At 37.7% G+C, this 17212-nt stretch overlaps 4 protein-coding genes and 2 pseudogenes across 4 annotated transcripts; 1 reads left to right on the top strand and 5 right to left on the bottom strand.

Annotated features, from left to right (window-relative positions):
* The first annotated feature begins 90 nt into the window (after nucleotides 1-90).
* LOC147930471 (uncharacterized) lies at nucleotides 91-2940 on the top strand (annotated as a pseudogene).
* A 296-nt stretch (nucleotides 2941-3236) lies between these two features.
* On the bottom strand, nucleotides 3237-3748 carry LOC147930470 (uncharacterized protein At1g43920, Chloroplastic pseudogene; annotated as a pseudogene).
* A 282-nt stretch (nucleotides 3749-4030) lies between these two features.
* Nucleotides 4031-5016, bottom strand: LOC104731596 (heat stress transcription factor A-4a-like). Its single transcript, XM_010451022.3, has 2 exons — nucleotides 4566-5016; nucleotides 4031-4448 (listed from the first exon to the last, which is right to left on the bottom strand). The coding sequence occupies exons 1-2, from the start codon at nucleotides 4926-4928 to the stop codon at nucleotides 4278-4280; spliced, it is 534 nt and encodes a 177-aa protein (XP_010449324.2). The 5' UTR covers nucleotides 4929-5016; the 3' UTR covers nucleotides 4031-4277.
* Nucleotides 5017-9193: 4177 nt separating this feature from the next.
* LOC147930469 (uncharacterized) lies at nucleotides 9194-12115 on the bottom strand. Its single transcript, XM_087477544.1, has 2 exons — nucleotides 11072-12115; nucleotides 9194-10287 (listed from the first exon to the last, which is right to left on the bottom strand). The coding sequence occupies exon 2, from the start codon at nucleotides 10285-10287 to the stop codon at nucleotides 9295-9297; it is 993 nt and encodes a 330-aa protein (XP_087333670.1). The 5' UTR covers nucleotides 11072-12115; the 3' UTR covers nucleotides 9194-9294.
* Nucleotides 12116-12983: 868 nt separating this feature from the next.
* Nucleotides 12984-13961, bottom strand: LOC104731595 (heat stress transcription factor A-4a). The gene is made up of 2 exons (XM_010451021.3): nucleotides 13401-13961; nucleotides 12984-13311 (listed from the first exon to the last, which is right to left on the bottom strand). The coding sequence occupies exons 1-2, from the start codon at nucleotides 13608-13610 to the stop codon at nucleotides 13141-13143; spliced, it is 381 nt and encodes a 126-aa protein (XP_010449323.1). The 5' UTR covers nucleotides 13611-13961; the 3' UTR covers nucleotides 12984-13140.
* A 156-nt stretch (nucleotides 13962-14117) lies between these two features.
* LOC104731594 (ras-related protein RABF2b) lies at nucleotides 14118-16714 on the bottom strand. Its single transcript, XM_010451020.3, is given in 8 exon segments — nucleotides 14118-14446; nucleotides 14448-14479; nucleotides 14570-14663; nucleotides 15512-15585; nucleotides 15704-15752; nucleotides 15842-16009; nucleotides 16103-16180; nucleotides 16483-16714. Coding segments are annotated over 8 exon segments (582 nt in total). The 5' UTR covers nucleotides 16522-16714; the 3' UTR covers nucleotides 14118-14398.
* Between the last annotated feature and the right edge of the window lie 498 nt (nucleotides 16715-17212).

Below are 17212 nucleotides of genomic sequence, written 5' to 3'. Positions count from 1 at the left end.
CAATTAATCCCCAAATTGAAATCGAGAACCCTAAATTCTTATTTCACCATTTCCCTCAAATTGCTCCATATTTGTTTTCGTCTGCCCCAAATGTCGAATTTGAGTTTGATACCATGGCGAGAAGAATCGGCAAGTGTTGTCGGAGAGGGAGTCGAAGGTCCACCGCGAGGCGAATCGCAGAGTGTTGTTGGAGATGGAGTTGAAGCTCCCATTCAAGGCAAATCTCTCATAATTTTCGGAGATGGAGTTGATGCTCAACCCCTTGTAGGCGTATCAGAGTCTATTGCCACAAATAAAGAGCAAGCTAAGCGTTGCCTTCGAAAACGAAAAAAAATCATAAGTGGAGAGGATGATGATTTTGAGCAGGAGGAGGAGCAAGCCATTGTTGTAGACAGTGAAGATGACTGCATGGTGTATGGTGATGAAGACTGCAATGATGTTGATGATGCAATCGGTTATGGAGATAACGAAGCTGACAATGGTTTAGGTGTTGAAGAAGATATTAACCTAAACATTGAAGATGACTTCCCAGAGGTTGTTAGAGAAGACGAAGCTGCTTCTGATGATGACAGCGGTGATGATATCTGGGACGATGACAATATTCCAGATCCCTTGTCATCTGACGATGAAGACGAGGTCCAAGATGGAGATAATGACAAAGACGAGGCAGCTCATAGAGATGTTGAAGATCCAGAGGGTTTGCTAGCATTGGAGAAGACTTATAACTCGCCGGAGGACTTCAAGCTTGCAGTTTTGAGGTACTCTTTAAAGACTAGGTATGATATTAAGCTTTATAGGTCTCAATCTATGATTGTTGCTGCAAAGTGTTGTTATGTCGATGAGGATGGTGTTGAATGTCCATGGAGAGTCTATTGCTCATATGAGAGGAGGAAACATAAGATGCAAATAAAGGTTTATATCAATGAGCATATGTGTGTGAGGTCAGGTTATACCAAGATGTTGAAGCGGTCTTCAATTGCATTATTGTTTGATGAGAGGCTAAGACTGAATCCAAAGCTTACCAAAAATGAAATGGCTGCTGAGATAAAGAGGGAATACAAGTTGGAGGTCACTCCAGACCAGTGTGCAAAGGCGAAGACAAAGGTTTTGCGGACTAGAAAGGCTAGCCATGAATCACAGTTTGCACGCATATGGGATTATCAAGCTGAGGTTTTAAATCAGAATAAGGACTCGGAATTTGAGATCGAGACAGTGCCAGGGCCAGTAATTGGAAGCAAACAAAGGTTTTATCGGTTATATATTTGTTTCAAATCACAGAAAGAAACATGGAAAAAAACCTGTAGACCCATTATAGGATTAGATGGAGCTTTTCTGAAGTGGGACATAAAAGGTCACCTTCTAGCTGCAGTTGGAAGAGATGGGGACAATAGGATTGTTCCTATTGCTTGGGCAGTTGTAGAAATAGAGAATGATGATAACTAGGAATGGTTTGTAAGGCATCTTTCTACTAGTTTGGGTCTTCATTCAATGACAGATATAGCTATCATTTCAGATAAACAAAAGGTTTGTGCTTTATTATTTAAACAAGTTAACATCTGATTTCAGCATTTTAGTCAAGTATGCTAATGATTTTATCGTCTTTTGCAGGGTTTAGTGAAAGCTATCCATGGAATACTTCCACATGCTGAGCATCGACAATGTGCAAAACATATTATGGATAATTGGAAGAGGGACAGCCATGATCAGGAACTTCAACGTCTATTTTGGAAGATAGCTCGGAGCTACACGACAGGGGAATACAGAGATAATATGGAGGAACTAAAGAAGTACAATCTGCAAGCTTATACGTCTCTGCAAGTTACTAATCCGACAACTTAGTCCAGAGCTTTCTTTAGGATCGGGACTTGCTGCAATGACAACCTCAACAATCTTAGTGAGTCTTTCAATAGGACTATTAGACAAGCTAGGAGAAAGCCTTTGTTGGATATGCTAGAGGACATTAGAAGGCAGTGCATGGTCAGAAATGCAAAGAGGTATATCATTGCTTGTAGGCTGAAGACAAGGTTTACAAAGAGAGCTCATGCAGAGATTGAAAAGATGATAGCTGGAGCTCAAAGTTGCACTCGATACCTGGCCAGAGACAATTACCATGAGATAGAGGTGAATGGTGTTAATTACTCTGTTGACATGAACACATCGACTTGTGGTTGCAGGAAGTGGCAGATGGTTGGGATCCCGTGTATTCATGCGGTAAGTGTGATCATTAGAAAACGAGAAAAAGTTGAGAACTATGTTGTTGACTATTACATAACGCTGAGGTGGAGAGAAACATATAAGGAAGGTATTAAGCCTGTCCAAGGGATGCCTCTATGGCCCAGATTGAATAGGTTACCTGTCTTGCCACCACCATGGAGAAGAGGCAATCTTGGAAGGCCATCCAATTATGCTAGGAGGAAAGGAAGAAATGAAACTTCCTCTTCTTCAAATAACAAGATGTCAAGGGAGAAGAGAATCATGACATGTTCCAACTGCAAGGAAGAAGGACACAACAAACAAGCATGTAAGAATCCAACAGTTGCAAGTCCACCAAAGAGACCAAGAGGTCGACCACGAAAATATCAAGAAGGTTCACAACCTCAAGGAGGTTCACAACCTCAAGGTTCACAACCTCAAGGATCACAACCTCAAGTCGGATTACAAGGACAAGGAGGATCACAAGGGCAACAAGCATCATCACAAGGACAAAGAGCACCAGGATCACAACCGCATCATGGATCACAAGGGCAACAAGCATCATCACAAGGGCAAACACACGGTGGACAAAGAAGAGCACACGGTTCACAACCTCAAGGAGGATTACAAGGGCGAGCACACGGTTCACAAAGAAGAGCACACGGTTCACAAGGACAAGGGGCACAAAGAGGAGAAGAAGAACAAGGATGTGCTCGATTTGCAACATGGTTTGAGTGTTCCACCTAGATGTGCATCTGTTACATTCATGGTTGGTTTGGCATCTTTTTTTTGTTATCAAGAACCTACTCTATGTTGTGTGTTTTTTGTTTTAAAGAACCTACTCTATGTTGTGTGTTTTTTGTTTTAAAGAACCTACTGTATGTTTGGTTAATTGAATGTTTAATTTGGTTCATGTTGTCATTCCTAAATTTCTTTGACAATTACAATTACCATTGCAATACCAAAGTACCATTTCATTACCAAAATAACAAGACAACACATAACATTGCAATACCAAAGTACCATTTAATTATCAAAAGACTCTAATAACCAAGAACAAATGATTGTTTCTTGGTTTTACATAACAATATGACCACAATGGTAATGACAATACAACAAAGGCACATCAAGCACAATTTGATCATCAATTTCCATTTCTTGATTTCTCTTCTGCTCAACATTCCATCTTCTTTCAATCCTTCAATCATAGTCTTCAACTCTTTAATCTCCACTGCAACCTCAGACTTCGCATTGCTTATCTCGCTGTCAATGATGGATAATTTCGGTAAAGCATCTACAAGCTCCTCATACACACCATCTTCGACCCATTTAAACAAATGTTCCTACAAATGCAAACAATAATAATTACAAACGAACCAGAAAACATAAAATCAAAATGACTTACATCTCGTTTGGTTGGACATCGAAAGAATGGTCTTCTTGGGTTTTGTTTTGTGGTCGATGTATAGATGACAACGTCTAACCCGCATTGACACTTCGATGGCAACCCGCGGTTTCCATTTTCGCCACTCGATTGCCCAGATTTACAACTCATAACTGAAGGAAAAGATGGATAAATCAAACAGATGACCTAGTGAGAAAATGAGAATGAGAAGATGATGATTTGGGAAATTAGGGATTTCATTTTCGATTTTGGGGGTTTTAATTGATTGTGAGGTTTGAGTTTTGGCCAGAAACGACGTCGTTTCTCACTAACAGAATTCAATTAACGACACACAAACTTCTGTTAGATGATCTGTTAGAGGATTTAACGTGATGTTGTTTTGGCTCGGTCAACAGAAGTTTGTGATTAAACTCGGAGTCAACAAAAAGTTCATGTTTAAAATGGCCATATAGAAAGTTCATGATTAAAATGGCCTAAATTTGAAAGTTGGTGAATTAAATGACATTTTTCCCTATGTTTTTTTGAAGATTATTTTTTTTTTTGATCAAAAGAAAAGTATTGATATATATATATAAGAGGTTGGTTTATCAAGAACTAGGCTAAGCTTATAGATTGTGATTGTAAATATTCATAGCATTCAGTCATGTGCGCAACAGAAGGACACGACGGATGATTCTGATCAAATCTGTAAACGTTGCATTTCCTCTTGTGCTTCTTGAGCCAAAAATCTCGCCCTGTTCTTCCTAAAAGCTTTGAGCATCATCGCCTTCAAACGCTCAGGATGGCCTCTCACAAAATCTTCATGTCCGAATTCCAATTCCCCAGATCCCTTCTTGATTCTTCTAAAGCCCTATACCAAGTAGCAACACATATAGCAGCAAGACTCAATTAAAAAACTCCAAGAGCGATCTAGACAATTTCTCTAACTTTATTCTCTCGGAGATTAGATTAGATGAGAAGAACTTACATAATGCCTAAGCTCAGAGCGAAACTCTGAGAATTTGCCGCAATCAAACTTGTCAACGATGTCTCTGCGAATAAACTCTTCCAGATTCCAAATGACGAAACTGTTGTTGTCTTTGCCCCATGAGATTAGTGGATCCGTTGCAGGATCCTCCACAAGCTTATAGATTCTCCTATGGAACAAAGTCAATCCGTTTGGGAAATTTTGAGCCATCCCCCTCCTTAAAACACACTCTTCAAATCGGACTAACCAACAACACAAGGCCAGAACAAGAATCCGACGCTCTATGAAACCTAAACCGTTTAGGCTAAACGCAAATATTAACCCCCAAAGTCTGAAAGAAGAAAAGGGGGAAAGTATAATCATACCATAATTACCTAATTTCCTGTGCAGTGCCTCTTAATGGGCTTAGGCTGCGATTGCTAAAGGGAATTATGGGGGTGATTGGCAAGGGACAAGGGGACTTTCAACACTTTAATTTATTTAACACTCCTTAAAAGTTATTTATTTTTACCAATCAGACTATTAAGAATTTATTAATTTTAAAAGTTTTTAAAGTCTATCTCCTTCAATTTAAGCCTTGAATGTTTACTACTAGTTTTTAGGTAGTTTTTTGGATTTTATTTCTTTAAAAATTTAATTTTTCACCAAATATTTTTTTTAAATTAGATTCCCTTAAATTTAAGAAATCTAGTTTTTTGAAAAAGAGAAACCTGTTATGAAAGTAGAGTTTAGGGATAAAGCTCTTGTGTTTCTTATTGATAATTCCCAAGGATTACATGCATATATATATAGTAGATTACAAGTCTAGGGCTAAACCGACTAAGGAAATACATGGCCGACTAAGGCTTCGTCCAATGGGCCGAAGCTATATGGACTGAGTATGGCCGATGGGCCGAGACCCCATGGCTTAGTATATGGGCCGGTCTAGTGAGTCCACTAAGTGTTTCACAACACTCCCCCTTGGACGAACGACCGTGCCTATGTTGGATGGGATCGCTGCAATGTGCTTAGGGGATGCTGCCTCATTAAAACCTTACCAGGAAAACCCATTGGGACAAAACCTTGGTGAAGGAAAAAGAGTACAGCACACATTGCTCCCCCTGTTCCAAACATCACTCCAAGTCCCTAAGTCTCCGCATCCCAATCTGGTGCGCGAGCTTCTTGAATGTTGTTGTCGGTAACGATTTGGTGAAGAGATCGGCTGAATTCTCACTTGACTGAACTTGCACAATAAGAACTTCTCCGGCCTTCTGTAGATCATGTGTATGGAAGAACTTTGGTAATATGTGCTTCGTCCGATCTCCCTTGATGTAACCTTCCTTTAGCTGTGCGATGCATGCCGTGTTATCTTCATAAATCACTGTTGCTTCTTTGCTGTCCTCCAATCCACTGTCCGTCCGTATATGCTGAGTCATGGACCGCAACCAAACACATTCACGGCCAGCCTCGTGCATTGCTAGTATCTCTGCGTGATTTGATGATGTTGCTACAAGTGTTTGCTTCATAGAACGCCAAGAGATTGCTGTACCACCGTGTGTAAATACATAACCTGTTTGTGATTTTCCATTGTGTGGATCGGAGAGATAACCTGCATCAGCAAAACCATAAACCATCTTTGTTATAGTTAGTATAATATAGACCATAGTCTGTTGTACCCTGTAGGTATCGCAGAACGTGTTTTATACCATTCCAGTGCCTTATGGTCGGACAAGAACTATATCTTGCTAGGAGGTTCACGGCAAAACTTATGTCCGGTCTAGTGTGGCTAGCCAAGAACATTAACGCTCCTATAGCACTGAGGTAAGGCACTTCAGGCCCGAGAAACTCTTCATCGGCCTTTCTAGGAGCAAATGGATCCTTATCCACTTGTGTACTTCTCACAACCATGGGGTTAGTCAATGGGTGAGCTTGCTCCATATTAAACCTCTTGAGTACCTTTTCTGTATATGCCCTTTGATGCACAAGGATGCCATTGTTTATGTACTCAAGCTGCAACCCCAAACAGAACCTTGTCTTGCCTAGGTCTTTCATCTCAAACTCTTTCTTGAGATACTCTACTGTTTGGGCGATTTCCCCAGAGGTTCCTAGGATGTTCAAATCATCCACATAGACTGCTATTATCACAAATCCTTTGTTTGCAAACTTCTTAATAAATATACATGGACTGATTGGGTCGTTCCGATAGCCTTTCTTTGCCAAAAATTCGCTTAATCGGTTATACCACATTCGACCACTCTGTTTCAGTCCATAAAGCGATTTGTCTAGCCTTATGCAGTACTGTTCTCGAGAACCACTCTTATCTTTGAGTTCTATTCCCTCTGGTAATCTCATATAGATTTCATTATCCAGTGGACCATATAAGTAAGCAGTTACAACATCCATTAACCGCAAATCCAGTTTTTCCCTTACAGCCAGACTTATTAGATACCTAAAAGTCGTTGCATCCATCACAGGGGAGTATGTCTCCTCATAATCTATGCCTGGTCTTTGAGAGAATCCTTGTGCTACAAGCCGTGCCTTGTATCTCACAATTTCATTCTTCTCATTTCTCTTTCTTACAAAGACCCACTTATGTCCAACTGGTTTAACCTCATGTGTTATCCGTGTGATCGGACCAAACACCTTTCTCTTCTTCAAAGAGTTTAGCTCCACATCAATAGCCTCTTGCCATTTAGGCCATTCTTTGCTTTGAGTGCACTCTAATATAGATGTGGGCTCTAGATCCTCATTTAGTTCAAGTGCTACCTTGTATGCGAAAATATCATCGACGTCGATATCCTTACGGTTCCAAGTAATCCCAGACATGATATAATTGATCGATATCTCATCGTTATCAATATTCTCAGGACCTAGAGGTTCAGCGTCCTGAACCCCATCCGGTACCTTATCATTTGCCGCGGCCATGTCTCTACTCTCGTTAATTCCCTTAGCCTCGGTCTGACATGCACCTCTTTTACTCTTCCGAGGATTCTTATCTTTGGAACCTAATGGTCTACCCCGTTTCAAACGTGGCGTAGACTCTGTAGCAACTTGATTATTGTGTTCCTTCTGAACATCAATACATACTGGTGCATTGCAAGCTGGTATGTACGATTTTGTCACTCTCTTTGGGTCAGCAAAGGAATCTGGCAATTGATTAGCTAGCTGCTGAAGATGTATAATCTTCTGAACCTCTGCATCACATGCTAGAGTTCGAGGATCTTGCCAATTTAAGGATGTTTGATTCCATGTCAATTCCTTTACCAGCTTGTTGGTCTCACCACCCACTACAGGGAATTCGGACTCAATAAATTGACAATCCGCGTATCTGGCCTTGAACAGGTCTCCTGTCAGTGGCTCGAGATACTTTATGATGGTGGGAGACTCATATCCAACATATATTCCCATCCTCCTCTGAGGTCCCATCTTAGTTCTCTGTGGTGGAGCAATCGGTACATAAACGGCACAACCGAATGTCTTGAGATGGGATATGTCTGGCTCATGACCCGTTAATAGTTGGGATGGGGAATACTTATGTTCACTAGATGGCCTGATGCGTATGAGCTCTGCTGCATGCAATACTGCGTGTCCCCAAGCCGACACAGGGAGCTTCGACCTCATTAACAATGGGCGAGCTATTATTTGTATTCGTTTAATGAAGGACTCAGCCAGTCCGTTTTGTGTATGGACATGTGCCACAGGATGTTCCACACTCACCCCCATGGACATACAATAATCATTAAACGCTTGGGATGTGAATTCACCAGCATTATCTAGACGTATAGTCTTAAGTGGAAAGTCTGGAAAGTGTGCTCTTAGCCTTACAATCTGAGCCAACATCTTTGCAAAGGCGAGATTTCTTGTGGATAACAAGCAAACATGCGACCATCTGGTTGATGCATCTATCATCACCATAAAATATCTAAACGACCCACTAAATGGGTGTATTGGTCCGCAAATATCTCCCTGAATTCTTTCCAGAAAGTTTAAAGTCTCTCTTGTGACTTTTACTGGTGAAGGCCTTATAATAAGTTTCCCTTGTGCGCATGCTACACACGTGAGATGTTTAGGGATAACTTTCCTTTCACTTAGGTTGTGCCCATTCGAACTCTTAATTAGTTTACGCATCATGTTCGAACCCGGATGGCCCAGCCGGTCATGCCATAGAGTGAACTCCTCATTGAACATTCTATGCTTTGCCAAGTTAGCCTCTATCATATTTATCTTAGCATGGTATAAACCAGAGGCTAGTGCAGGTATAGTCTCTAGGATTTTCTTTTGTCCTTTTACATTCTCTGTAATGTATAGGAATTCTCTTGTCCCTTCACCCTTGGTTTCCACATGATAACCATTTAATCTTATATCTTTAAAGCTCAACAAATTTCTCTTGGAGCTGGGTGAATATAAGGCATCACCTAATTCAATGTGTGTTCCCTTAGGCAACAACACGTGAGCCTGGCCGTAGCCCTCTATAAGGTTTACTATACCCGCAATTGTACTAACATTGGCACTTTTCATGGTGAGGTTTATAATATATCTTTTATCTCTTAAAATAGTGTGGCTGGATCCACTATCCACCACTAGTTCACTCATATCCTCAGCCATTTCTATAAAACAACATTTGTGTTTTAACTTAATAAGGCAAATAATTTATAAAATAAAATAAATCCTTGAATTTAAACCAAATAAATTATCCAAATACATAGAAATCAATCAAAGCATAAATTTAAACCAAATAAAAACCAAAAATTCATTCATCCTCTTTAAGGAGATCGGAAGTCTCAAGAAGGTCATCATTCTCATGATCGAAGTCTCCTTCATCATCGAGATGCACCAAGTTAGCTTCTGGATTCTTCTTCAAACTCTCTTGATATGCATCAATAAGGTGTTTGGGAGTTCTGCAGTTTCTCATCCAATGGTTTGCCATACCACATCGGTGACAACCTGATTTTGCCTTAGCATGTGGCTTGGAGACACCACGGCCTCTACCACCGCGTCTGCGGCCGGCCTGGCCTCCTCGACCACCATGTCCTCTGCCACCACGGCCACGGCCGTAGTGTCTTTCTCTGTGGACGTAGTTGGTCTCTTTGGGCTCTTTGGGCTCCTTAGGCTCTGCAGGGTTTTTCTTTCCCAAATCCACTTTGTGTGCTTCTGGTAATGGGGCTGTACCAGGAGGTCTCATAGCACTATTCATCAGCAACAGCTCATTGTTCTGCTCAGCTAGCAGTAACATCTCATTGAGTTCCCCATACTCGGCATACTTTGTTTGCCGGTATTGTTGCTGAAGAATCATGTTATTAGGGCTAAAGGTAGACAAAGTCTTATCAATTAGCTCCTTCTCTGTAACCACCGTACCACACAGCCTAAGTACTGAGACAATCCTAAAAAGCTCAGAATTATATTCGTCCAGGGTTTTGAAGTCCTGGATCCTTAGGTGTTTCCACTCATACTCGGCCTTTGGAAGGAGCACCGTCTTCTGGTGCCCATATCGCCGTTTAAGCGTTGTCCAAAGGTCGAGAGGGTCCTCAATAAATAGGTACTGGTTCTTGAGACTCTCAGCAATGTGGTGATGCATATGCTGGATACACTTGTTCTTATTCTTGTCCGAGGCCTTGTTACCCTCTTCGACACAATCGAACAAGTCCTTTGACTTCAAGTTGATCTTGGTGTTCATTGCCCATAGCAAGTAATTGTCACCAGAAGCATTCAAGATTGGATAGTCTAAGTTTTTAAGGTTTGCCATCTGCATACAACAGAAACAGACATCCGAATATTAGCATGCGATATTTGAGATCGAACCATGCACTCAATCAATAAGACATGCGATATTTGAGATCGAACCATGCCTTAGGCCATGCGATATTTTAGATCGAACCATGCCTTTCCATATTTGGTTTTAGGTTTAAATTCATGCATGCAAGACAACAAAAGCAAATAGTCTAAGCATGCAACAATTCTAGATAGGATTTCCTTTTCCTTAAGTTTCCTTTTTACTCTAGGATTCAATATCTTAATATTTGGATAATTGCTAAATTAATTTAGGAACTTATCCTAAATCTTTTGATTCCGAAAATATTTATTTTCATGCTTATGGAAATTTAACAAAATTTCTTCTCTATCGGATTCAACCCTAGAACATGATTCTAGTTCATGCGATTAATTTTCTAGCAACCTATCATGGTCCGATTTCAATTTATGATGCATGAAACAATCCAAGTTTAAATTCTCCTAGAACAGTTAGATCAAATCCTATCTCATGATCCTAACAATATCAATTCTAGGTTCTTATGCAACATGAACAATCAAGCAACTTTAAACAATTTAAATCAACCAAATTCGGATTTTAAGCTTGATGTAATATGGTGCAATTATCAATCAATCTAACAGCCCTAACAATCTGATTTTAAGTTTTAAGATTTAGGGAAATTTAAGGTTTGTTAGATTGTATACTTGGATGTTTTAGGGTTCCATAGTTTTAAGTTCAAGTTCGATTATAGGATTTTGAGGAGGTTCGAACTTTTGTTTACCTTAACACCTTAGGGTTCTGACTGGATAGGATCTGGGAGCTAAAGACCTCAGATATCACGAACCACGAACCTCGAACAGCTTCCCACGAACTTGAGCTCCTTGCCGCGAACTCGATCTGCTTCCCGCGAACTACTCCTTGCGCGCGAACTCACCCCCGAACCAAGTAACCGTGTAAACCTCGATAGGGTTTCGAGAAAGCTTGATCTCGAGCTAAGGATGCTCGAGTATCAACAGAAAGAACTTCGAGATCTAGAGATTCTCGAAGAAGGAGAAAGAACGAGAGGCGGTTTTAGGGTGTTTAGGGAAGAAGGATCGGCGGCTGCCTATTAGGGTTTTAGGGTTAGAGACTCGTGCTGATAACTTGTTATGAAAGTAGAGTTTAGGGATAAAGCTCTTGTGTTTCTTATTGATAATTCCCAAGGATTACATGCATATATATATAGTAGATTACAAGTCTAGGGCTAAACCGACTAAGGAAATACATGGCCGACTAAGGCTTCGTCCAATGGGCCGAAGCTATATGGACTGAGTATGGCCGATGGGCCGAGACCCCATGGCTTAGTATATGGGCCGGTCTAGTGAGTCCACTAAGTGTTTCACAACAAAACCATAATTTTGTGATTTTTGTGGAAAGCTTTTTTTCAACAAGATTATTTTTTTGAGTTTAAGAATTTATTAATTTTAATATCTATAGTAAAAACCAAAATCCAAAAACTAAAATGTAAAAGCTAAAATCAACTTTAAAACTAGTAAACCATTCATGGCTTTAGATTTTTTTTTTTTTTTTTAAATTTATAGCAAAAACCAAAAACAAAACTATAATTTAAAAACCATAAAAATTTAAACATTCGTGGCCTTTAACAGTTAGCAAAATCCTCTTTTGACGATGTCACAAAATGACATGATTGGAAGAGTATATGAAGAAGTTTTTTTAATTTTATCATCCAATCAACATTTATTAGAAGAGCATATAAGGGAGCATTTAGAAGCTGCAGATGCTCTCATATGCTCTCTTCATGTATGCTCTCATTTGAAGCATTTCCCAAGCATTTAACTCTAAAATATTAATATATATTAAAATAATTTTAAATAATTAATTAATTTTGTAAAAACAGAAAATTATGATTTCATAGAAGATAAAATTATTTTTATAAGATAATATATATGAGAAACTACTTAATGTTATTATTTAAAATAATATAATAATTTATTTAATACATTAAAATATTAATGTGGGTATAACGTTGATAATATATAAAATTGTTTTATTTTAGTTTAATTTGTTATATTATATATATTTTAAAAAGTTATTGAAATTAAAAATGTAAATATAGATATAAACTTAAAAATATATATATAATCTATATATTAATTATTTGTAATTAATGTTACACTATAGTATATATAATTAAAATTTATTAAATTACACATTTTTATATATAACAATTTATAAAATTTATTAAATGTAAAATATATATTTTTAAAAATTATATAGCAATGAGTGATAACTAATTCTTTTAATGAAACACATTTAAATTATATTTTTTTATTTAATATCATATATTAAATATAAATATAATATCTAATATTCCACTGCCATATTAATCAGAGCATCCAACCTATGCAACTTAATGCTTATGCTGCATAATACTAATGTTCTAGTATATGTTGTTCCAATCAAGGCGAAAGGCTTGCCCTTATTTTTGTCGGCAATGTTTGCGTTAATTTTTAAAACAACAACATTTTAGAGTTCTAAAACTTTTATGTTGTACATGAGTAACATGACAGTTGGATCCATAGCTTCTCACGCACTAAGTTATTTTATTTACAGAAGAGTATAGATATCAACTCTCAAATACCCAAAACAAAGCAAAGAGACGCAAACACACGGTCTCTTTTAAGAGAAGTGTGTGCCATTGTAACTTCAAATATATTGCATCAAAGCCAGCCACTACTAAAAGTATTATACAAAAGAAAGTAACTTAATCATCAAACAAACTCATGGAAATGGTTATTCATATAAATGCATGCAAGCAGGCAGCAGGATGAGATATGATTCTGAATCTGATCAAATCTGTAAACGTTGCATTTCCTTTGCAGCTTCTTTAGCTTCAAACTTGGCCCTGTGCTTCCTAAAAGCTTTGATCATCATCGTCTTCATACGCTCAGGATGGCCTCTCACAAAATCTTCATTTCCATATTCCAATTCCCCAGATCCCTTCTTGATTCTTCTAAAGCCCTACCAAAGTAGCAACACATATAGCAGCAAGTTTCAAAAACTGGACGAAGATCTCAAGTGATAAAGCGATTAGATAAAAGAAAACTTACATAATGCCTAAGATCAGCGCGAAACTGTGAGAATCTGTTGCAATCGAACTTGTCAACAATGTTTCTGCGATCGAACTCTTCCAGATTCCAGATGACGAAACTGTTGTTGTCTTTGCCCCATGAGATTATTGGATCCGATTCAGGATCTTCCACAAGCTTGTAGATTCTCATATGAAACACTGGCAATCCCTTTGGGAAATTGTGAGCCATCCCTCCTTAAAACACACTTCAAATCAGACAAACGAAGAAAACAGAATCCCGATCTGACGCTCTATGAACCCTAACCCTAACAAAGAACACAAGTTATATTTTTTTCTTTAATTTGACGGAAACAACTATTTAACCCATACGTATTTAACATAGTTTTGTTGGGGTAAAATAATATACCGCTTTTAAATAATAACATAGTCAGATTTTGATTCTCTATTACTATGTTTTTTTCTTTTCTTAAGAAACCAAGCAGTAATTTCAAACAGAAATTACTTTATTAAGTTTACCGGAAATATTCACAAAATTAAGCTTTTATAGAAAGAAAAAAAAATCGTGATACATGGTTCTTTCAAAGAAACATATTATACAGCCAGTTTATATAGCCTCATAGTGTATGTTGTATTTGAAAGCTAAAATTTTTCTATGATCTAAGGAACTTTTAAGTTTTAACAGTTAGCAAAATTCCCCTTTTTGACGATGACACAAAGTGACAAAGCTTGCTCCTCCTTTTTCTTTTTGTCGGCAATGTTTGCGTTAATATTTCAAACAATAACATTTTAGAGTTCCAAAGCTTTTGTGTTGTGGCAGTTGGATCCATATTCCATAGCTAGCCTCTCACGCACTAAGTTACTGGAGTATTAGATTTTATTTACAGAAGAGTAGAGACATCAAATCTCAATACACAAAAACAAAGCAAAGAGACGCAAACACAGAAGTCCATAGCTTCAAAGTGACTGACCAAAAGATCTAGTGTGCCATTACATGTAACTAAGCACAACAAGATGAACTCACTGCCCTATCCATGGCCCTGTCTGGGAGAACCATTCCTGTTGGGTTTTCTGTTGGCTGTACTCGAGGTAGCCTTTTTGCTGTACCGGTCAAAATTAAAAGTATATTAGGGTTTAATACAAGAAACAAAAATTGTTTGAACTAATTCTCAGAGTGTTATGAAAGCTCACCGATTTCATAGAATATCTCTTTGACATTAGCCGCAGTTTTCGCTGAAGTTTCCATGAAGAAAAGACTGTTCTCTTGGGCATACGTTTGTGCCTCCTGCAAAGAACCAAGAGTGCGAGAGATCAGGAACTAGGCTAAGCAGTGAGATTCAGAAGTGTTGTAAACATATATGCTCAGTGTGGTTGAAAAAAACGAGCTATTCTTCACTCATTAAGGAGTGCATATATTGTCTATGTATATAATGCCTACTTCATTAGGAATGCTTACATCTGACACACAGAAGAAAAGATGTTTTGTCATCAGAGATGTCAGATCATATGTTTTCTTACTGCCCTTGCAAGTCGCAAATTAAACTTAAACGCACAACAATAATTCTAACAGACATTTCAAAGTCTTCAATAGGTTCAGCGTTGAGAAATGATACTATCTACACTTTTGGCATTTGGCATAACAGAGTAAAATATGAACAAAAAACACAGGATAGTGGGATAAGTAAGAACGGTCATATGATAACATCTAAACTATTCTCCAAAGCTAATTATGAAAGCACTTGATACTGCTTGATGATAACTTAAGTAAGTCTCTTTGAAAACTACTAAATCTGTCTCTAAAGATGTTAGAGAGAAGTGCTCTGTACTGCTTGATGAAAACCTAACTACCTATATAAAACTCCTATACTACGAATTGTTGAGTGGGTGGGGTCTTTTTAGGTGGCTTGATTTGTCAGGTTAGTGTCATTAAGGTACATCGTAGTTTTACAACAAAGAGATGTCACCTAATGGTTTGGTCCCTGTCAAAAATGACAAGTGAGAAATCCAAAATATATAGCTTAACACGTTCGTCATGATTTTTGGCTATAACACATAGCTCAATTTTAAACATGACAGCAAAATCCAAAACATCACAATGTGAGAAAACAGTCAGGATAGAATAGGATTGCTTACCTCTGCAGTCACCTTCCTTGCATCTAATAAATCAGATTTGTTGCCAGCAAGGGCCATGACCATATTAGGGTTACCTATTCAAACAAAACATTTATATAGTAAAACCCACATGTAAGCAACTAAAGCTTGATACTACCAGTAACTGAAAGTGATAAAATAATTATCAAAATCGGAACCTAGCTTAGACAATACCTTGTGCCTGCAGTTCCTGAACCCATTTCTTTGCCCTCTCAAACGAGGCCTGAGAAGATAGCATTTAAAAACACACAAATTAGTAGAAAGCCACTGAATTGTATCTACAGATCTACTGATCAATTTCCAACTCTTTACCTGATTCGTAACATCAAAGACAATGATTGCAGCAGCAGCACCCCTGTAGTACATTGGAGCCAAACTATGGTATCGTTCTTGACCAGCTGTATCCCAAATCTCAAACTTGACAGTAGCATCGTTCACAGCTAATGTTTGTGAGAAGAAAGCAGCACCAATGGTTGATTCCTATAAACACATAAACAAAAACATCAAATTCACAAAATATATGAAACAACAACAAGAACATGATGATCAAATAGGAAGAAGAGGCATTTTAACCTGGAATTCAACAAACTGATCTTTGACAAACCGTAAGACAAGACTTGATTTCCCAGCACCAACATCTCCAAGTAACACCTGAAGAAGACTTAACCAAAATACACAGAACCAAAATCAAAAATAAGTAAACCAAAAACAAGCTAAATTACTATAAACCCTGTTACGAAAACAACTAAATCAGAATAATCCAACAAAAAACCTAACAACAAAAATCCGATTCAAAGTTGTCCAATTCAACATCACAGATCAAAATTCTCCAAATTAGAAACAGATTCACAATAGCAAAAGTTTCTGTAAATTCAATTTCACGATCATCGGGTAGCAAAATTCAAAAGGGAGCCCAAAAGAGAATCGAAGAAGAAGGGAAGAAAAAGACGGACCAATTTGGCGTTAATGCTCTTGTTCCCAGCTGCAGCCATGATGATCGATCTGTACAGGTCGATACGATTAAACCTTCACCCCAAAAACTCAGATTGAACAAGATTCAAAAGTCAGAGATTAAAAAAAAATTGCAAAAGTGGAAACGCGTCGTCGTCAACAACAACCAATCTCCTCCTCCTCCTCCTCCTCTTGTATTAATAATCCCAAAAAAGCTAATAATTTTTATATATTAGTTAGTATAAATAATTTACAAAGGAAACAAATATTACACGGCAAGTAAATATCACACGAAAACTAGGAATATACACATTTTGGAAGAAATACAAATAAAACTAATAATAATCCTTCCTTTTAATTTACTTGTTACTGTTAATAATAATAATAATAATATATCATTTCATTTGTAATGGGGAAAATTAAGTTTTTTTTTTCAACCATTTTCCAGTTAAAAAAACTACAAAATTTGCTTATGCAATATTTTTGTTATGAGTTTCTTCTTATTTTTTAATAATGACATATATGACTCTGTCTGTAGAGATTTCTTCCCTGCTTTGCTTATATATTTTTTCAAGTAACAACAAAATCTTGTTACGTTTTCATGTAATATATATTGAGATTTTAGAGACTTTTTAAATCTTGTAGTTTAGATTTTTTTCTTATAAATGTTTTCTCACTAACAATTACTATGGCATATCTGAACACAATGTTGCTAATGTTACTAGATACAGC

The sequence above is a fragment of the Camelina sativa genome, chromosome 12 (genome assembly GCF_030686135.1).
Source record: "Camelina sativa cultivar CO46 ecotype springtype chromosome 12, ASM3068613v1".
NCBI classification, from domain to species: domain Eukaryota; kingdom Viridiplantae; phylum Streptophyta; class Magnoliopsida; order Brassicales; family Brassicaceae; genus Camelina; species Camelina sativa.
Note: the sequence above shows the minus strand (reverse complement) of the source record. Positions and strands in the feature narration are given on the sequence as shown.